The sequence below is a fragment of the Urocampus carinirostris genome, chromosome 3 (assembly GCF_059441175.1).
Source record: "Urocampus carinirostris isolate Australia breed hairy pipefish chromosome 3, RoL_Ucar_1.0, whole genome shotgun sequence".
Classification (NCBI taxonomy): domain Eukaryota; kingdom Metazoa; phylum Chordata; class Actinopteri; order Syngnathiformes; family Syngnathidae; genus Urocampus; species Urocampus carinirostris.
Window position 1 is genome coordinate 42,025,760 of NC_142351.1, and position 22,718 is coordinate 42,048,477.

The window sequence follows — 22,718 nt, forward strand, 5'->3', positions numbered from 1 at the left end:
TATGAACTTATAACCAAACTGATATTGGGCACAGCTTAACTTCAGCACGAGGTGATATAGCTGAAGGTACGGCAAACGCAGAAGCCCATAAAGTGCAAAACAAGAAAGACAGTCGCACACGCTGATGGCTTAACAAATGAATGCGGTACCAGAGTTTTAACAATAATGCAATTAAAAACACAGATTTTGTGAGAATTCAAAAAAACTCAAAATAACCAAATTTCAACTCTTTCAAATGTTTTATGGGTAATGTACTTATTTTCACCCTACTTTCAATTATAACCTATTAATAACGTAGTAACAACGTAACTTGATACGTTTTAAATTTAGACATGCATATCAAACTGAAAGCCCCATGTGCCGATTAGTTACAAAAAAATAGGAGACCCCCTGCCCTAAAGTAATAAGTGATTTTTCAGGTATAAAATCTAATCAATCAATCATTGTGATCAACCAAGAAATGACCACAACCTAGGAAACTGTATGGAGAACAGATAAACCTATTAATTTAAGAAAAGTTTTTGGATCATATTTAAAGCTTTAGTTGAATGCCTTTCTCTGTGTGTTCGTTTTTATATCTGGGTTATGATACAAGAGGCCAATCACCGCAAGAGCTGGAGATGAATTCTTTTGAAGGTTTTATTACAGAATAGTCCAGGCATAAATCAGCTATTTAAAAATGCCAAGACAGAAATGACTTACCAGCATTCTAATATTAAAAAAAGGTAGTACATAAGGATCTATTAGAATCTATTAGAGTTCAGCATTAACTTCCGTGATTGAATGGAACACCATCCTGAAAATGGCTTCGTCATCTTTGGGGAAATCTTACTCAACTTTTGCGTGAGGGGATCAATTGTATTATGTAACAGGGACGAAAGCTGGACTTGATGTGATTTTCCACGCTGGCATTTTAATTACGTCTCTTCGTGAGCAGCTTGAAAAGAATGTTTCTTGTCTCTCAGTGTGTCATATTTAGCCAACTTGTGGGTATGGTATTGTGCAACAGAAAACCAGTGCTAAAAACACAAGAAACAATAGAAACTACAAACACTCAAAGCAACCAAAACACAATATTATTTCTCACTTTTTTTTGCAAAGAAAGCTAAAAGAATAAGAGGGAAGAAAGGTAGAGGAAGAAAGTGTGAAAAATAAATGAAACAAAAAAGGAGAGAAAGAAAACAGTGAAAATGGGGAGGAATGAAAAGTAAAAGAGAAAAAAGCCAGAAAACAGGAAAAAAAGAAAACAGGAAGTAAAAGAGAAAATTAAGTAAGAGAAAGGAAATAGAAATAAGGATAATCACAAAAATACCTAAAATGTGCTAAACATATTTTAAAATGGAACAATTTTGTTCACTATGTTCTCATTTTTGTCTGTATTGCTTTGAGAAGAAATAATCAGAATTTAGTTCAAACGAAAAATATATATATATATATTGAAGGTAGCCTTGGCAGCAAGATGGGGGCCAATCACGTCAGCTCCCTATAGGAGAGAACCATCTTATGTTGTTCATCCATTTTCTGCACCGCTTATCCCCAATAGGGTCACGGAGTGCTGGAGCCCACCTCAGCTGTCTTTGGGCAGTGGGCAGGGGACACCGTTAACTGGTTGCATCTTATGTCATTCAAATGCAAATTTCTCAAATCGCCATGTATTTCAAAAAATTCATGTTCCCATAATAATTCATATATTTTTATTCATTATTTAAATATATATATATATTTTTTTAACTGAAATTTTTTTTTCACCACCAGGAGGCGCTAAATAATACACTGTGTCCCTTTTTTGGCCAATTCAGACTATACAATGGAAGAGCTCACATTTCTATATGATTAAAATAAAGGGAAAACTGAACATGAAAATCATTTCTGTACCCCATAAAAATATAGTTCAATATATGATTAAAGAATGTCCCCAAACGCATTTCCTTCGAGCGTTTCTAAAAAAATGGAGTTCCTCTAGAGCTGTGAGTCAGACTGGGAAGGCGGAGTTTCTGCCTTGTGATTAAAAGTGAAAGAGAAACAAACGTGGAGGACCTTTTAAGAGGAAGTTGCCAGATGAAATGCCACTCAGCGAGGAGGTGAAGCCGAGGAGCAAAAGACATTGTTTGCTGGTAAGATATACACACACATTTCTATTGATTTAGCCCAATTTCATCATTTATTTTTGATATTTAGTTCTTTAAGTGATTCTTCTGAACCAGGGGTGGCCAACCTGGTCCTGGAGAGCCGCATGTCCTGCATGTTCTTGGAGTGTCTCTGCTTAATTTCAGGTAAGTCCAATCACCTGAGTCATTATCAAGCGCCCACACAGCTTGCTAACAAGCTTTAAATTTGCATAACCTGAGTTGGAGAAGAGAAACCTCCAAAACATGCAGGACATGCGGCTCTCCAGGACTGGGTTGACCAGAATCCAAACTATGAGTGTATTCGCTTTCCTTATATCCTCATCAGTTTGTGAGTCAGAACAGTGAATGTGTGTGAGTTCCTCTCGAATCACGATCTGTTGAGACCTTTGACTCCTCGTCAGCAATCTTTTTCCATCAAGTCTTACTCACTGTGCCACACTCGATGTTTTGCTTTCCCTTTGAGGCAACAGGTTTTTCAAGACCAGGCCGCTCCTTGTACGTCTCCCTTGAACCAGGTGAGTGGACACAGGCAATGGTTTCAGAAGATGCATCATTCCAGAATGTGTGGGTGAGTGATGTGGATTGGGCCGTTGTGCAGAGAAAATAAATCAGCTTTCCAAAGAAACGAAAGTAAATTCTTACACGTGCAAAAAGTGAGGCAATAGTACATGTTTTTGGAATAAAATAAATATATACTATATTTCACCATATATTCCAAATATTTTGAAGACAGCAAGACCTGTCTTTGGCATCCTGAGCTGTGACGTCATCAGAAGAACAACATCACCCTAGCAAACCACTCCCTATAAAGTTATATGTGTTATTTAGTCGCAGAGCTGTTTTAAGCAAAGTTTTTTGCAGAGAACACTTTGGCATTGTATACTATAATGGTACAACATGAGGAGCGCAGCCAAAAGGTTCTGACCTACACGAAGACCCGGCAACGGCTAACTGGGAACCAACAACAAAAAGCAGCTGCGGCGACAAACATGAAGCCGGATGCAGTAAACAAACCAAGGAATACAGCAAAACCGACGCAAACGCCGGGCTATCCGATCATAAAACACGCAGCAAACAGTGAAGCTAACCGGGAACCAACAACAAAACCCGGCAACAACGATAAACCAGGGAACAAGGCAAAACCGATGCTATCGCTACGCTAGACGATCAAAAAAATACTCTGAGCAGCTAAGCTAGTTGGGAACCAACAAAAAAAAAGCGACAACTGATGTAACAATAAACATGAAGCCAGCCGGGAATAGACAAACCAAGTGACACGGCAGAACTGGCGCTAATGCCTGGCCATCCGCTCAAAAAACGCTATAAATGCTAAAAGTCGTTACACTCTTCAAAAGCAGTCACATCTTTACAGTGAGAACAAAAACGAGCCTTATCTGGTGACCTTCACCCACAGCTGAAAGTGAAACAAACAATTGCTGATTCCTGCTGAAACACAAAAACAGTTTCACCAAAGAGCTAGTAGATTTGAAAATGGGACCTATATATATATATATATATATATATATATATATACATACAGTGCATCCGGAAAGTATTCACAGCGCTTCACTTTTTCCACATTTTGTTATATTACAGCCTCATTCCAAATTGTATTAATTTAATCTCTTATCTCAAAATTCTACTCAAAATACTCCATTATGACAATGTGAAAACGTTTTTTTTCCTTTTTTTTTAATTTATTAAAAATAGAAAACTAAGAAATCACATTTACATAAGTATTCACAGCCTTTGCTTAATACTTTGTTGATCCACCTTTGGCAGTAAATACAGCCTCAAGTATTTTTGAATATGATCCCACAAGTTTAGCACACCTATCTTTAGGCAGTTTTGCCCATTCTTCTTTGCAATAAGTCTCGAGCTCAATCAGGTTGGATGGGAGACGTTTGTGCACAGCCATTTTCAGATCTCTCCAGAGATGTTCGATCGGATTCAAGTCCGGACTCTGGCTCGGCCACTCCAGGACATTCACCGAGTGGTTCTGAAGCCAATCTTTTGAGATCTTGTCTGTGTGCTTTGGGTCGTTGTCCTGCTGGAAAATGAAACTTCGCCCCAGCCTGAGGTCGAGAGCGCTCTGGAGCAGGTTTTCATCCAGGATATCTCTATATATTGCTACATTCATTTTTCCTTCTATCCTGACTAGTCTACCAGTTCCTGCTGCTGAAAAACATCCATACAGCATGATGCTGCCACCACCATGCTTCACTGTAGGGATGGTATTGCCCTGGTGATGAGCGGTGCCTGGTTTCCTCCTGGCATTTACACCAAAGACTTCAATCTTTGTCTCATCAGACCAGAGAATTTCGTTTCTCATGGTCTGAGAGTCATTCAGGTGCTTTTTGGCAAATTTCAGACGGGCTTCCATGTTCCTTTTACTAAGGAGTGGCTTTCGTCTGGCCACTCTACCATACAGGCCTGATTGGTGGATTGCTGCAGAGATAGTTGTCCTTCTGGAAGGCTCTCCTCTCTCCACAGAGGAACGCTGGAGCTGTGACAGAGTGACCATCGGGTTCTTGGTCACCTCCCTGACTAAGGCCCTTCTTCCCCGATTGCTCAGTTTAGAAGGCCGGCCAGCTCTAGGAAGAGTCCTGGTGGTTCTAAATGTATTCCATTTACGAATAATGGAGAACACTGTGCTCATTGGGACCTTCAAAGCAGCAGAAATTTTTCTGTATCCTTCCCCAGATTTGTGCCTCAAGACAATCCTGTCTCTTAGGTCTACAGACAGTTCTTTTGACTTCATGCTTGGTGTTTGTGCTCTGACATGCACACTCAACTGTGGGACCTTATATAGACAGGGGTGTGCCTTTCCAAATCATGCCCAATCAACTGAATTTACTGCAGGTGGATTCCAATTAAGCTGTAGAAAGATCTCAAGGATGATCAGTGGAAAAAGATGCACCTGAGCTCAATTTTGAGCTTCATGGCAAAAGCTGTGAATACTTAAATGTGATTTCTTGGTTTTCTATTTTTAATAAATTCAAATAAAAATACACTTTTTCACATTGTCATAATGGTGTATGTTGTGTGGAATTTTGAGATAAGAGATTAAGTTAATACAATTTGGAATAAGGCTGTAACATAACAAAATGTGAAGAAAAGTGAAGCGCTGTGATTACTTTTTTTTTGGTTTTTTTTTTTGGTTTGAACAATTTTATTGACACTATTAACAGCAAATAAACAATGTGAGGTTTGAACAATTTTTCTCGATAATTTTAGCAGCAATTAAGCATATTCACAATTTCGTTATATCTGACAATATGACATTAGCGCTGTGATTACTTCCGGATGCACTGTATATGTATATACAATTAGGGCTGGGAATCATCCATCCATCCATTATCTGTTCCGCTTATCCTCAGCAGGGTCGCGGGGGTGCTGGAGCCCATCCCAGCTATCTTCAGGCAGTGGGCAGGGGACACTCTGAACTGGTTGCCAGCCAATCACAAGGCACACAGGGACAGACAATTCGCTCGCCCATTCACACTTAGGGACAATTTGGACCGGCCAATTAACCTAACATGCATGTTTTTGGAATGTGGGACCTGTAGTGTGTGTGTGTGTGTGTATATATATATATATATGTGTGCGTGTGTGTGTATGTATATTTATGTATGTATGTGTATATGAATGTGAATAACAAGTAGAGAGGCCTGTAGCCATCCATGACTTCAACTTTTTGCCACAAGAATTAACCAGAATCAACCATTCTTTGTTAACAATGAACTACAATAAAAAAACAAGTGTTATGGACAGCTACCATACCATTCATCAATGAAATTATATCGCAGAAAATATCAAAACTTGAAATAAAAGCAGCAAAGCAGAAGGCACACGCGCGCAGACATGCACACACATGTGCACACACGCGCACACACGCTTCTTTAATATATTCGCCATCAGTAAATGGTTTTCTGTGCTTTGCTATGCAGTGAGCAATGTGTTAGCTTGCTTCAGTGGCGCCATATTTAGCAGTGACAAAGGTCTTCAGGGTCTGTTTGTTTGCCGTACCTGGACACTGCGCGTTTTAATGTCTCTGCTATGTCAGACTCATCCTTGAATCCACGTTCATGTTTAGTCTCGTAATGACGTTTAACACTTGATGTGCGAGGTACAACACTCTCGAGGCATAATGTAAAAACCAGCACGGTCATTTTTTTGTACAAAGCCTCATTCGTCTGTCCACGCTGGCTGGAAAGAACGCGATGTTTTTGCTCGAGGAGCCGCCATGATTTGTTCATTTATCTCACGCGTGTTTCATTGGCTGGGTTAAAACACGGATCTCCCCTCGGCGAGGCGACGGGCAAACACACAATGAAACACGAAGCAGAAAAGGAGGGGCGCAAACGTAAAGCCTCTAAATAACACAGCACCCAACTGAAACTGTCTAAATTCCAGGTAAAAATGTGCATTTTTAAAATATAATCATTATTATTTTGCCATGCGCTTGCGTGCCACTGGTTAACCCCATGCGTGCCACTGCTGGCTTGATTATTACGTTAGTGTATTTTGATAGAGTTCCCTCTTTTACGTCACAACAATACCAATAACTAGCAACCATGAGATATTCTGCGAAGTTCTACTTTGATGAAGATGATGGCCCAGTCTTTGTCCTCGGTTGTGGAGCAATGAGGAATCCCTGTAGGCTTGAGAGCCTGTTGGGACGAGGACCACAGGATGCAGAGTCTTGAAGCAGAGGTTGACTGCTGATGGCTTGAGGCTTCTCTGAGGTTGCTAGCTTTGTCCCTCTGGTTTGGGCGCTAGCTAAAAAAAGTCAGGCTGCTGACTCGGAAAGGCTTTCTGGCTTCCCATTGAGCTGAGACTTGGTCCAGTTACCCCTGTTAGGACATGCCCTCTTGCTTCTTGGTGGCCAAAATTCAGACTGCCTTTGCAAGGTTGGATGTGCACCAGCTTTCGGTTACGGTCTCCTGGGAGAGGCGGACCCCCTGTGGTGGAGTTGTCACGGCAACCTTTGATGTGCAAATGAGAGATAACGTCCCCTCCGCAAACTCCCACTCCACCAGCATCAGTCAGGTAACATATATATGTGATTGACTTAAAACGCAGTATTTACTTGGAATTCTGACCAAACGTTGAATACTTTACATTCATAATATAATGTGAAAATTCAGCGATTTTGAAAATGAAAACCGACAAATTGTAGAGTTTAATGAGAAATACCTTTAACACTGAACACACATAATGCTGACCGGCGAGGCCCAGACGCAACTGCCTCTCACATAATTGGCAAACTCCCTGTCAAATGTAAAGAAGTGGGTTTAAGTGTTAAACCAATGATGCTGCACTTAATGGGGAATTTATTCTCTTTGCATTCAAGTCTAGTTAAAGTTCCACACCTGAAAACACAGTTCTACCACCAGTCATGGTAACAGTCATTTTCATCCAAATGTCAAAAGCCATTTGTCGTGAATCTTTATCCTTTGTGTATTTTTATTCAAGATCGTGAGAGAACATTTTCAAGATACAGTCTACTACATTACCAGGGCAGGGCCTTGCATTTCACACCTAGGCCTTCAGTAGGTGGAATCAATCTAGGCCTCAATAATTATTTTATGGCTATAAAACATTTACTGCAGCTACAGCTTTTGACACATGTAAGAAACCTGAATAATCACCTCATAAATTTGCACATTATTTAGGAACACAGACACATTTTACTTAACAAAAAATCATTTTTGATTGTGCACAAACCCTCCTGCTTTCTCTGCTCAAAAATGGTTTATTGACTCTGTCATAGAGATTTTCTGTTCCGTTTCAGTTTTATAAAGAACTTTTTTTTTTTTCCGGTATTGCTAAAAGTCCAGCCTGTCCCGTATGGCATATGTTTGTAATTGAAAATGTCCATTCAACAGGGGAAGTAGAATTTTCTTTTCCTATTCACATTACCTCATGTGCGATCCCTTCTCAAAGTTTCTTTATTTTCCTCATGCTGAGGTTTTGTGTTTTTCCTTTCCCTCATGTAGGTTTTAGATCAGGTGATGATGCAATAATAGTCCGTAGTCTGTAATAGTCTGTGGTCTGTGCTTTGAGTCTCTGTGATCAAGGGGTATACAAATAAACATGACTTGACTTAACTTGACAATACTGCCCTCTAGCCAATCGTAGTTTGTGAAACCCGTGGTGTTTCTTGAGGCCAGCTTGTCGGCGCTCAGCCGCCAATTCGGAATCTAATTTGCCCAACCAACAGCTATATCGAACACTGGTGTTATGTCTCACAACTCTCTGAAGTCTTTGTGAAGGCCCATGGGCAAACTACTGACCCTGGCAATAAGTAATGGCTGAAATGTGATTGGTTAAGGGAAAGTAATCAAAGAAAGCTAAAATGTAAATGTTCTGCATTTATATAGCACTTTTCAAGTCTATGAAGACCTCCCAAAGTGCTTTACAATGTGCTTCAGTGTCTTTGACATATAACACGGAAGGACTGGGAATTTAATCTGTGGCCTCTAGTTCCCGAGATGAGCGCTTTAATTCCTGAGCTACAGCCACCCAGCTGACAGACAATTTGGAATTATTTAAGTATTCATGGACGATATATAATAACATCACATGAGTCAAATATTTTCAAGGTCAGTAGTGGAGGCGTTGCAGGCCCTGGTGGCCCACCACTGTACATTACATTGTCTGTACATGCCCATAAATGGATTTTGTGTTTTGTACATAGGAGATATGGACCTCCTGTCCTTTTCAGGAGTGATTTCAATACAAGATTCCGACCTGGAAAGTGGGGATTATTTTAGCAAGTGGGATTGTAACGGAACCCATAAGCAGCTGTCGTTGTAATTTCCAGCTGGTTTGAGGCTCTGTTTCCATCCCTCTAAGCAAAATACCTCCAATCTGTATCTTTTTCCCTAAGAGTTTTTGTGTCGTAAACATGATTAGGAAAAAATAGAGTGGGTCCACTGGTTTTGTTGAATTTTCTCTAAAAAAGTGTGGCTCTCTCAAATAAAAAAAGAATCAAAATGTTTTGCTATTATGTCTCCTTGTGTCAAAAAGGTTCCCAACCTTTTCTTTGTGCTTCTTACCTTGTGGCAGCACGTGTTGAAAAATATTCTGCAATCCATTATTCTTAATCGCTTAAAACTGCAAGCGAGGGAAGGCAGTGCACATTTTCGTCCGGCCTTGCAGTTCTTGTTTGCTGTTTTGTCCACCTAAAAGTGAACTGCACTCGTGCGGCCATGATCCATTATCCTCGATTGCATATTGCTGCGAAAAAGAAACTTTTTAATTTTTTCCCTGTTTAAAATTGTTTCTACAGCATACACAATTTGAAATGATCAAATAACGTATAATATATGAGGAAAACGTTTACTTTTAGAGATATGTTAAAAATATCCGTAAACATTTTGGGTTAGGGTTTTTATGTAACTTATATGCACATCTTATCTGAATATCTTTAGTATTTCCTTTATTCTTTGTTTTTTTACATTCTGTGCCTCACTTTTTATGGTTATAGTGCAGAAATCTAATTTTAACATGTACTTGTTTCAAGTTCTGATGCTCTTTTCTCATTTGTTAAAAATACATCATATTTTTGTGGGGCTTGGAACAAATTACAAATGTTTCAGGTTACAAATCTACTATCAGAACAAATTAAGTTTGTAAGTAGAGGTACCACTGTATAATAAAACCCCAACCTATGAGCTGAGTTTAACATTATTATCTATTTTTATTTTATTCATTTCTCCCTAGCTTACTTCTGCAGAATGTATTGTTCCCTTGAAAATTGTTAATTCTGTATTGATGTTGGACTGTCTTGCCAATTTTGTTCGTAATGATGCATTTTAATTAAATAATAATAATAACAATAGTAATAAAGACAATATACAGTGCAATATATGCATTCTGATCAATAAAGAATTTAAAAAAAATGGGATATGCACAGAAGACTAGATAAAACACGCCCATTTGAGTAGCATGCCTACTGCGAGCCTAAGCTAGTCGGGTCAAACCATCAAAATCCCGTGAACGAAGCGAAAAAATCAAAACAGTCCCTTTCCAGGGTTTCTAGAAACGTTTTATAGTTTTCACACTCCATGACCATACTGTATGTGGTGACTATATTATGTCACTTCAGACTCAGTTGACATAAAAACCAGATTAATAACTTCCTTTATTTTGTGTTTATTCTCCTTTTAAAATATTTTCATACATACAAGACTATTTGTGGTTATGTAGATTGTTATGTGTGTGTATAAATTTATATGTTGGTTATTAATTTACGTACTTTGATTTGCAAAATAAAACATTGTTTTTTTAAAAAAAAGTCCTATAACAAATCCTCTTGACACTGATTTTGAGTTTTAAATGTTTTTTGTTTCATATAAAGTGTTAAAATTTTACTGCCGTTGTTGTAACTTGTATATTTGTTCATACATTGTTTAAATAAAAAGTTTGTTTTTTCTTTTCTTTTTAATTTTACGTAATAACTGGACACATTGCGCTAACAGGTTGACAGGGACGTTGACCCGACCAATACGGTCGCCATATAGGCCCGCTAGATAGCGGGTTACCACGACGCGCCTACGTATCTAGAGTTCTGTTGATTCCGTGGAGGTAACCGTTTCCTGGTTTAACACTGAAAGACAACCGGTAAGAAACACAAACTAGATTTTTGGTTCCTGTTGGCGGAAAAAAACAAAACAACCATTGCGCCTTTCCACTTCAGTGGATTTCTGACATCGACGAGCGCTCGCCTGTTCCTGTTGACACTCGGCCAAATCCACGCGTGAATGGAACTGAACCGCCACTCACTACGACTGCTTTGACAATAACATGGCGCAGATGTGCTAGGTCACTACAACTAGTTTTGTTGTTACGATAACGATGGAGAACATGGAAGAGTCGTCTTCCCCGCTCCGTATCACTCCCACGGTCCGGGCGCTGAGCTCCGCACTGCGGACCACGCGTGGCAATGGCAACAGCAACCTACGAAGGGACTGCGAGAAAATGTTGCCGGAGCCGGAGAAAGAGAAGCTTTGGTTTAAGGAGAGCAGTGCCAAGAACCTCCGAAGCCGAGACTTCTTGTCGCCGAGTTCCATGCTCAACACGCTCTATGGGGATGGACAGGTTGGCTACTGGCTCGTGACATCGCACGACCTTTCTCTGTTTGACACGATATTTGTCCAAATGCGTCCACAACCTTTACAAATTACAAACTCTGTCAAACACATTTAGCTCGGGGGTCAAAATATCGCAGCGGCCAGAATAGTCCATAGATGGCGTAAATAGTGTGCCTTAGCAGGAGGGCCTGGGGTCTTTTCGGAGGCTCACAACGAAATCGTAATTCGCAAATATTAGCTTTGATTATCAAACGATTATTGACGGGTTTTCCCTTCACTAATATTAAATCTCCTTTCGTTTTTATCAACTGAGTATTTTTTTAAAAATAAACCAAACAACAATTACATTTATTTCCACACTGTTTATATGCCTCTGGAAAACTCACGCTGACTGGGAAGTGATAGAAGTAGCGCACAAACGACGATTTAAATTATTGTTACAGTGATTAAAATGTTTTATTGCTTTTTATGTTGTCATGAAAACGTTTAGCTGGTTATCACTGTTAGTTTTCATACATATTATAGAAAGGAGCTTAAACTTTTTTAAACTTCAGCAAAGATGCTATTTTTTCCAATTTTGTATTTTTCGTATTGCCGTAAACAGCGTGTCTGATATTTATTTGAAGTCAGATAACAAAGTAGATAGATATATAGATGATAGATAGACACTTTATTCATCCCCGCAGGGAAATTCACCTTTCCAGCAGCATCCATTGGCTGAGAACAATACAATAATAAAGCAAAAGGAATACAATATACAAATACCCAATGTGACGTGCTAATACCTGCTGTAGCGTGTTGTATAGAGTATTTTAATAGTGCTACATAAAATACACACTGCAATAAAAGTACGGTAATATGCAATGTAGTGGGTGTGGTTTAATATGGGCCTTTACTCCACCAGGTGGAGTTAAAGAGCCTCATGGCATGAGGAAGAAAGGATCTCTTCAGTCTGTCCGTGGTACAAGACAGTGACAGCAGTCTGTTGCTGAAGCTGCTCTTCTGTCTGGAGATAATGCTGTGTAGTGGATGTGATGAATTGTCCATGATTGACCGCAGCTTTTTTAGTGCCCGTCTCTCAGCTACTGTTGTCAGGTTGTCGAGCTCTGTGCCCACAACAGAGCTCGCTTTCCTTGCCAGTTTATTGAGACGAGAGGCATCCTTCTTCATGACGCTTCCTCCCCAACACGCTGCCGCATAGAAGAGGGCGCTTGCCACAACTGTCTCATAGAATATTTTCAGGAGATTTTTGCTGATGTTAAAGGACGCCAGCCTTCTGAGGAAGTAAAGTCGGCTTTGACCTTTCCTACATAGAGTTTCTGTGTTGGCAGTCCAGTCCAATTTGTTGTCCAGCTGCACACCCAGGTATTTGTAGGTCTGGACAAATTCTACACCTTCTCCTTTGATGTTTACAGGAACCGGGTGAGTTTTAGTTCTCCTAAAGTCCACCACCATCTCCCTGGTCTTGGTGGTGTTCAGGTGCAGGTGGTTTGAGTAAGGGGTTTCCTCAATATTATCTAGTTGATTAATGGTAGTTAGCAAATCATTTGGAAGTGGTTAGGTTTGGCCACATCCACTGGTCATATTTAAAACTGAAAGTCATTACTTGACGCTCATTTTTCTCTAGCGTCTCTCGGTATTGTCTCGCAGGCCACCAAATATTATGTGAGGGGCCACATTTGGCCTGCAGGGCAATGAGTTTGACACTTGGAGTGTAAAGGGCTGGGCACTTTACAGAGACACATCACTAGTATCTCTGCTTCACTCCTTCGTGAGTAGAACAAATGCTTGATTTAAAAAAAGATTGTATAAAAAAAAAACGCAAAGCAACAGATGCTTAATGAATGTTTTAGGCTGCCAAGATTCAAGCGGATTGGCCATTCTGTTATTAAGAAAAACAACAAGGAATTAGTCTTGCATTGACAGAATCATTTTCATAAAATCACTCGTGCTGTGGCTGAGTCCGATTGCTGGCTCGACTGTGCGAGAGGGGTGTAGTGTGGGGGCGCGGGCAGCCAAGATTCTTGACTTAAGGTCTCCGATGCCAATTGGCCAATTCATATCATAGTGTCTTGCATAAGGTACGGTGACTGCACACCTGCTACACATTCCTCTGCATCTTGCTTAAAATGTGTGTCCAGCGCCTTGGAAGCAATGCATTTGCCGAACCCCAAGTTCTCTCTGTCACCCTCTCGCGCACACACACACACAGTGGGACAGTCGGCATGGCTTTGATCAAGGGCCCCGTCTCCATTAAAAAAAAATATCGACTATTTGAAATACGTACTGGTTTTCCGTTTGTTTTCTCTCTCTCTCTCTTCCTAAGTCGGCAGGGCTTTAATTAAAGTGCGACCCCCCCACCCAAAAAAGCAACTCATTTTAAAATTAATACTATTAATACTGTCCTTTTTCGCTTTCTCTTTCTTTCTCACTCTACTTTGTGGATTTTCACTTTGGTTTTGGTCCTCATTAACAGCGAAAACCGAGGAATTCCTGCATTTTTCTTTCAATGTTCTTAACCAGGAGTCACCAACTTTTTTTAAGTTTGGTACGCATTTCTAAAACAGCAACATATAATTTCCTTATTATGTTGTTAGCATATTAGAACCCGGTTTTGATTTTTAGAAGTAGTGTTAGATAGGCTAGATCAACTCCCAAAACATCATGCCAGTTAGAAATCCAGTTTCCGAGAATATTGCAATTGACTTATCACTAGGGAGCTATTTTCAGTACCTATCTGCGCCCTCCTCAGGCGTTCTTAGGAGGCTATCTGTTGCCCGCAAGCCCAACATTTAAAACCCCTGCTCTTAACAGTAGCAATTTTTGGTCTACAAATATAAGGTCAGGTTTATGTAATCAGTTATGTGTTTAAATCAAATCTGCATTTAGACAAATATAACATGGGATGCAGAAAAAAAATACTGCAAATTCAATCTCGAGGCACAACATCTGTTGAAAATTTTTAAAAATTAATTCACGCCACCAGTTCCAAGTTATTTTTGTTAAAGCTTAACTTATGTTAACTTAAATTGACTGTACACAGTCTTTTTAATATTTATGGTTACCGTTGCTCAGGAAATACAGTAATTCCTGCTATTCATGTTGGTTAATTATTTTGCTGTCAATTTGGATCGTACTATATTTTAAACAGTTTTTAAGTTTTACTGTATTTTTATCTTGTTTTCGTCGAAAAATAACATTTATATTTCAAGTTTTTACTGTGTTCTTACTTGTTTTTTTGGTAAAACAAAACAAGTTGGTAAAATAAGAAAATAATCAACTTTCTTGATGAATTTCCTTATTATTTTCTAATAATAAGGAATACTAAAACTGCTTCATCAAGCAAAATAAGGTATGAAATATATTTCTTTGTACTGCCTCATGAGCATATAATTATTATGTAAATAAAAAGTTATCTGCTGCCACCTATTGTTATGGAGGAATTTTATAGTTACTCGGCTGATCACTGTAAAAAAAGCAACTCTACTGAACAATGGTATGCTTTTTTGCAGATATAAAGTTACACAACTTCCCGTCGGAGAGTAGTCAGTCACATAGAACAGTAGTGTGACCTGGCTCCCTGTTTTATGAACACTGATTTAGGAAAACAGAAATATAAGGAAACAATTGTTTTATTTTTCTGAATACACGATTCTAATATTTTTGGGGGAGGAGCCGTTTCTTATAAATGACATAATGCAAAACCCCCGCCTGAATTAGAAGTCACAGGTTTTAACCACATGGATAAGACAAAAAAATGTGCGTATCCATAAAAAAAAAGAAAGACGGACCCAAAATTCTTAACGTCAAGTCAGCAGAAACAGTACATGGAGTATCAATGCATTTCCACACAAGGTAGTATTCAAAGATCGACAAGGCATTGTGCTTTAGGCAATAATCATGCACCCATAGATAAAAAATGGGTCAGACAGTCGCACACACACAACTGCAGATCGTTGAGAAAACACTAATGTCTGCTTGTGAACGAAAATCAAACCGTGACGGTTTTATGTATTGTGATATGAGTGAGCTACAGCCGATGCCCGCTAAATGAGTGAGGGGCAGGGACAATTCTACAATTTTGTTATTTATTTTCAGGACAAAAGACAGATAAGTGATAAGAAAGTGATAAGTTCCATATATTCTAACCAGCAGGGGTAAGAAATAAATGGCTAGCAGGCCTGATATGGCTCTTTTCGTGAGTAAAGATAAAACTAGTGCTGTGTTAATAATCTCTATAACTGTCCAATGTTACTGTACACAATGCTGAAGATATACAGTAAGCAGGATGCTCGGTCCAGAATATATAGGGCAAAGTTATTCCACAGTTTACACTCAGAATGTTTAAGTAACAGACTCCATTTTGACTGTATGTCTCTAAGGAATCCTTTCTATGGAAGGTCATTAAACAACCAATGTGTACTGTTGACACGCTTATTGATGAAAACCCACCTAAAAACTGAAACACCCAAAACCGCCATTAAAGCACTCAGAGCAATTTGATTGGGTGAGCAGGAGGGCTATGCGGACCTCGGCACACATAGTGCACTCCACTAAATACATCCGTATTCTTTTGGTTTGCAGTATTTTGTGACATGTTTACAAAATAACTACTTTCACCTTGTTTTGAAACCATTGTGTATGACAAAAACGATGGTTGAAATAAGCCTCAACAACCTTGAGTCACTGTAAGAGGGAGACACATTTTAAGTGGTGTATTTGTTGATTAAAGACACAGGCTCTGGCATTATTATTATTATTATTATTATTATTATTTCATAGATTCCATCAAATCATCAAACTTCACAAGGTGAAATAAAATGTGCTGAACAATTAGCTTCAGTCTGGAGAGCAGGTTTGTTGAATGTTGTATTAAAACATATATAGTGTGCCTTTCCAAAAAATAAAAATCAAAATATTTTGCCTTAATGGCTCTTTGAGTCAAATAGGTCCCTGACCCCTGTTATACACAGTCTACTGTAGTCATTTGTGATTTAAATATGTGTAAAGGTGAGAGAACGTGAGGTGAAGTATTTTTTTCGACTGCGACACATGTACTGTACCTTGGAGGAACATTGCTTTCGTTAAAACATTTATACAGTATATTGAAAAAAACAAAGCAAACATTTTCGTGTTTTTCCTTTTTATTTTTTTACTCAGTTACCTCCAGCTGTGATGTCCAGGATCTTGTCTGTCCGGGGCCGTGGCGTACTACCCTTGGTGGGCGGAGAGGTGATGGATGAAGGTCTGAGAGTTAGAGTGGACCGAGCTGCCTCCTTCAAGGCTGTCCTAGATGGTGGTGCTGCTGAGTATCTGGTGCCTGCTGCACAGAGGAAGGGCCACGTGGTGCTCAATTGTCCAGCTCTACACCACAAACCCGAACCCCCAACTCCTGAAGGTCTCTCTCTCGGTCATCTCAGGACCATTCTTTTGGCTGATCACATGCGCGCGCTGTTGAGAGGGCAAGGGTGAGTACTGTAGTTGTTTTTACTCATTTCCAAGATCAGATCATTTAATGGCCTTCGATATCTCTTTGGGGATGTTTATTGTTGTCATTAGTGTCTTTTGTATAACTACTGTAAATTCAGGACTACAGAGTGAACTTAATTAAAAGCTGTGTGCTAAAATTTAAGAACAAAACTCGCTTTTGTCTTTCTACAAGCCTCACCAGTTAATAAGCCTCAGGCTCAAAAAGCAATAAATATGAACTAATTCACGTACATTCTCTATATTTTAAGCTCGACACACAGCTGACGCCAACTGTGTGGGGGATCGGGTGTAGACGCCGTTGGCTGCAGAAGACCAACGGCACCGTGCCCTCTCACACCTAATGCAGTTTTCAGCTGCGTCATTTTCAGTTCTGCTCCGAGTTGTTAACGATCAAGATGGCGTTTACAAAGACGAGCACATATTTATTTCTGCGCGGAAAGAAAATGCGAACGAGGGTTGCATTGCATAAAGTGTAAGCCATGTATTTCTAGACAAGAGTGCCAAGAGAACCTTACTGTGGAGAATAGTGCCAGATTGCAACACAGACGTGTCTTTTTGAGTTTTCATTGGCGGTTGCCATGGTAATGGCCAGAATTGCATTCGCCTGGTATTGTTCCTCAAAGATTAAAGCAAATTTAGCGGAATAATATTGATAACGATAATATGGAAAGAAAAGTGTAGCGTTTTTTTATAGATAACTTCCACTGCTGTATAATTCAGTTGTATAAGTTTATGATTTGTCTTTTGGGTTGAAAAGTTGAAATATCATAAGTACGTTGTAAATATTCACATTACAGGGTTGTACGGGTGCTTGAAATTATTTTTAACATGGTGTTTTCAAGGATGGAACAAGTGCTTTAATTTTGGTGAAGTGCTTGTAAATGCTTGAAGTTGTTGCAATGTTTTTCTAGAAGTCTGTCTTAAAATGAGGCTGACATTGGCTTTACTTCGCCATTGCATTTCTTCCCTTGTGATTAATGGCAGCTGGCATGAGTTTGTATGGCATTGTCCCATGAAACATTATTGCCTCTTACGAGTCACACCCAAGAGGAGTGGTGCATGGTGCACCTGAACAGGGCACTATGAAATGTGTAGTAGTCTAACGATTATGTATCAATTATGGACATTTATTCTGGGCTTAAGAAAAAAGTTAAGGGATTATTTCCCAGTGGTAAATTGTAATGGGAAGTACTTCCTGCAACTGAAAATGTAAGCTAAATATTACCGTCATTTTTACCAGACAACTATTTTGGGAGAGGTTTGTCTCGAAAACAAATTTGCGGTTGACTCAAGATCTAAAAATCATATGTCTTGATAAATAGATACGCAAAATCACATATTTAGGTCGCCGATATATTTTTGGATTTCCAAATGCATGATTCACGCTAGATATTTTCTTTTAATGGTACTGGGGAAATTGAAAAGTTGGCCCTTAAAGTCTTTAAAAAGTGCTTGAATTTGCCCGTCAACAGGGTGTATAATCCCTGAAATTAGGACTGTCAAACCTCCGGTCATGTATTATATTAATGATGATGGCCAAAACATTTTTATCAAAGGGTGTCATAAATATTTCTAGAGGTCACTGCAGTCTTTTGTGTTTAGAACACATGCATTAAGGAAAAGAGCAGCTCGGTGTTTTACTCGCATTTAAACTATTTAAAGCCACAGTGTTTAAAATGTAGCAAAAAGGTAGCGGATTGACGTCCGGAATTTACTGTATTTGCCTCTCTTTTTTATTTCAATACTTTTCCCCATAATACTTGTAACAATTTACCCTATGTTTAAGATTTTTAGTGTCCCTGTGCCCGGTGCTGCCCGAACATAGCAGCATCATCACCTTTCTGCACACCCTGGGCATTGACTGGCCAACATTCCCGGCTAACTGGACCAACGAGGAACGCGAGGAGAAGATCCAGGAAGCACTGGAGAAGTCTCAATACAGAGAAAGGCAGATTGAGAGAGACCGGAGAAGGAGCGAGGGATCAGACAGAAAGAAGGTGGAAAGGAGCGAGAATGAAGGAGTTGTCAGGATAAATTTAAAAAGAGTGTTCCAGGAGGAGGGACTGCAAGGCTATGACCCCAGCCTTGGAACCTGTACAGGTAAGGTGTGGCAAAGAAACCTCAGTTAATGGGTGCTCTAAAGCAATTATTCTCAAGTGGTCTGACTTGATAGAAAAATATATGAAAAAACACTATATTTTGGGAATGTGCCTAATAGTGCAAAAAAATGGTACATCCCAAATCACCACTGAGAAAAATCATTGCTGGCACTGGGAGAACCTCCTTGAAAGTCGCCTACCTCTAAATTTATGAGTTCAATAATCAATCGATCTTTTGTTCACAATATTTGCTACTCAATGTTTATCAGTCCGTGTTTTGCATATAAGTCCACAGGGACAGCGTCTCCCATCTGGCTCAACTGGACCTTGCCGCATCTGATTGCACTGTAAGAGATCGCCCAACAGCGAACCCCCCGGCATAACATTATTGAATGCAATGACCCAAAGCAGAGCAAAAATCAAAGCTTTATAGAGGTTTTGTCTGGCTATGCAGGTTGCCATGGCAACAGCTGTACACGTGACTTCCTGCCAGGATGAGTTCCGCCAGCAGCAGATAGCGATGTTGTGGAGAGCCAGCGGTGCCACGCACACACAGGTACACAACTACAACCGCCACGCACAAATACACACACGTTCCTATTTTTACCTGTTTTTCTTGGGTGTGTGCAGAGACATCTGGTGTGTGGGCCTGTCAAGACTCCTTCATCTCATCTTTCCTCTGCACAGTACTTGCAGTAAGATACGCTTTCATCTTCAAATAGTTTTTCTTTTCCTCCTTTTTATCACATGTTCTTTCTATCTGCGACAAATATTCACGCACAGTTACCTTAACTGTGTTGCAGCGAGACCACTTCCTGTGGTGTGTCTTGAGCAAGTAAAGCCTTGCGGAGCCAATCCCTCTACAGGCCGGTTTTGATGGGTAGTGGTTTGCTCCCCCCACATGAAACGGAACAGTACTAGTTTCTATGGTCATCACTAGCAGGACATGCCTCCTGATCCGACTCAGAGCTAGCACTGTCATCATTTGATCGCCGTTGATTTTTGATATAAGGAACTCTGCGTTGATTGGCAGCAGCCCCAGCGATATGGCTTAAAGACTCCTGGTACACACGTGACCCTTAACCTTCCAACGCCCCGGACTTATGATAAACGTGTCTGTGCGATGTCACCAGTCGCTGAAATATGTCATGCCACATTTCGCTGCCCAAACCCAAGCTTAAACAATTGGGATTCAAGATATGATGACCAATACAAAATATACTTATCACAGAAACTTCACGATCAGTCTAGAACCGGATACCAGAAAACTATAAAGTCACCATTACGCGGCAATGCAAGGCAATTTTTTTTGTACATAAATATCGAAAAAAATAAACTGTTCGGCGTTACAAATTTTTCAAGGCCATACACAAACACAGACCCATCTTACATTGAAAGTGTACATTTCTGAACCATCTATGTCTCAACATCATTCTTCTTCTTTTGGGTGATGGTTTTGTATTGGAATTAAAAAACAAATAACAATAATCTAATGCTGTTAAAGTTTTACAGGATGTGGTGGATTTTACTGCTCTTTTTATACAATATGGTTATTTTTTTCCTTTCAATAGGCTTAGAAGAGGTCAAATGAAAGAGGCCTCAGAGATGAAGTATGGTGATCAAGTAGAAGGTCAGTGGCATGTGTAGCCAAGCTTGCATGCACGCCTGACTAATAATTTATCGTTACATTCGACGCTCTAAATCAATTTCATTTTCGCTTCATGTACTGTAGGTCAGATGTGGGATGACATCATCAGGGTCATGAGCGCTGCTACAATCAGATTTGAGCTTCTCTCGACAGTCCACACCAGTCCAGTAAGTCTGCAAGATGGCGGCCCATTTCATAAAGCTACAGAAAGGATTACAGTTACAGACGCTCCCCGTTCGACTTACGTAAAATGTTGGATACGAACATTTTTTTCTGGATTTAGAAAAAATTCCGGACATTGCTGTATGTTAGATTTTGTATTGTGTGCACCTTTTTCCAAGTACAGGACATTACTGTAGTGCTTCCTTCCGCCGCTACCGGTGTGTGGCGATGTGAGAGGTCACAAAGCATCCACCCGGAAGTAAAAAAAACAAATCCGCTTCCTGTTCTTAGTTCGTGTGTAAACATCTCTCCTACACCTGCTCTTAATCCCACCGCTGCCACCAATGTAGCGTGTCGTTTTGTGTGGGTAATGGATTGCTCCTCGATCACAAAAAAATACTCAGAAACGCCTACGGTCTTTTTGGAAAGCGACAACCGTCAGCACCTGTTTATTGTAAACACACCAAACTCTCCAAAACTAAACTCTCTCACCAACTCTCGCGACATTCGTTGCCCTACTGACATCATTCATGCGCGCCTCACATTCTACCACTACACTATATCCAGCACGCTAAGAACTTTGATGTTTTAATTGTTTAATATCTCATGCATCCATTCAATATGGTTGGTGGAAAGTGTGAAGAAGAGGCGAGCCGTTCCTTTTGAAACAAAAGTGGAATAAGAAAGCTTGACGCGGTTGAGAAAATAGTTAGAATGCTTTTTATCGGGCACTCTCTAACCTCTTCAAGCTGATCTTCCGAAAGTAAGTTAAACTTATTTACTTTATTTATCTTTGAATAGCATTTTATTTAATGAAATGTCTATTTTTTAGTACAAAACAATACGTGTTACTTAAATATACTTATATAAACCTTAAACATACAAAGTATAGCACTGAGGCAACTTACAAACAAATTCATCTCATTCGTAAGTAGGGCAGCGTCTTTATGTTTTTGCAGAGCTAGCAAATAATAATAATCTTCTGTAGTTTACTCGACCAGTTAATAACAGATTACATGTTATGCATTTTTGGCGAAAACTACAAAAATTGAGAATAAAATTAAGCAATGTTCATTTTTACTCCTTTCAATGGTACTCTTGGTCTAAATACACTCAATACATCTCCAGGTCATCTTTCAATAAAGAGTGTTACCTAGAAGAATCATTTAATATTGCAGTTTTTTTTAATTGATAACATTTAAAGCCACCTTTATCCAATATGAATTAAGGGTGGGACCAAAAAAATCGATTCATATATATTGTGATTTTATTTTGGGCGATTTTTATAATCTACGTTTCTGAAGCCGGCGCTAATCAATGCTATTATATGACCACTGAACATTGTGGATGTGAGGAAAATCAAAATATCAAATGCAATACGAGACAAAACGGTGTTTCCTGTCGAAATTTGTGAGGCCCTTGTGGGGGAACAGTCTACGGGGCCCTGGAGGCATATTCTCTAGCAAGGAAATGTTTTACATTATAAATTCAAACGCATCAATCTGGTGCACTTGTAGAGCAAAATCCAGGAGCTAGTTCTATGATTCTTCTATGTTAAAGCATTGTAAGTGACAAATAATTGTCATTGTAACATGTTAAAAGGCACAACAAAATCAACATTCATCTCTGGTACAGTAACTTAAAATAGCGTGCTAATGAGATAAAATCGGATTCCTTTTTTTACATCATTTATACTACTTTTGGTCCGGTGGTTAGGATCCGGTACATTCTCTGCTGTGACTTGGGTTCGATCCCTGTTGCATCCAACAAGTGTGAGCTGAGAAAAAGTGAGTAAATACTTTATACCAATTTTTAATTTGAAATTAGGGGAGCTCGTTTTTACGAGTGCACGTTATACAACCATGAATACATGTATCTAAAATATTTCAATATTTTTTTAATAACACATATTCATGACACAATGGTGGGACCAATTAAACCCAGGTGGCCCGCCAGTATCTTCTTATAGCACATGTCTCCAACTTGGTGCCCCCTAAGGACAGCTGAGGACCTGTTGGTCTTCTATTAAAATGAATTGTCTGGTAGTAACCGAGTCTAACCTTACTTCCAATATGTAACCAGGTAATAA

At 39.5% G+C, this 22,718-nt stretch overlaps 1 protein-coding gene across 2 annotated transcripts in view; it reads left to right on the forward strand.

The window, feature by feature from the left end:
* Positions 1-2,436: 2,436 nt before the first annotated feature.
* dalrd3 (DALR anticodon binding domain containing 3) overlaps positions 2,437-22,718 on the forward strand; it is a 28,168-nt gene continuing 7,886 nt past the window's right edge. The window contains exons 1-8 of one of the 2 annotated variants that reach the window (XM_088331915.1): positions 2,437-2,644; positions 16,391-16,698; positions 18,507-18,820; positions 19,108-19,166; positions 19,274-19,375; positions 19,450-19,514; positions 20,391-20,449; positions 20,552-20,634. In XM_088331915.1, the coding sequence (XP_088188041.1) occupies positions 16,406-16,698; positions 18,507-18,820; positions 19,108-19,166; positions 19,274-19,375; positions 19,450-19,514; positions 20,391-20,449; positions 20,552-20,634 (975 nt within the window). In that variant the 5' untranslated portion in view covers positions 2,437-2,644; positions 16,391-16,405. Of the gene's footprint in view, positions 2,645-10,802; positions 11,238-16,390; positions 16,699-18,506; positions 18,821-19,107; positions 19,167-19,273; positions 19,376-19,449; positions 19,515-20,390; positions 20,450-20,551; positions 20,635-22,718 lie in introns of those variants that run through there. The other variant, XM_088331914.1, reaches the window with a different exon arrangement.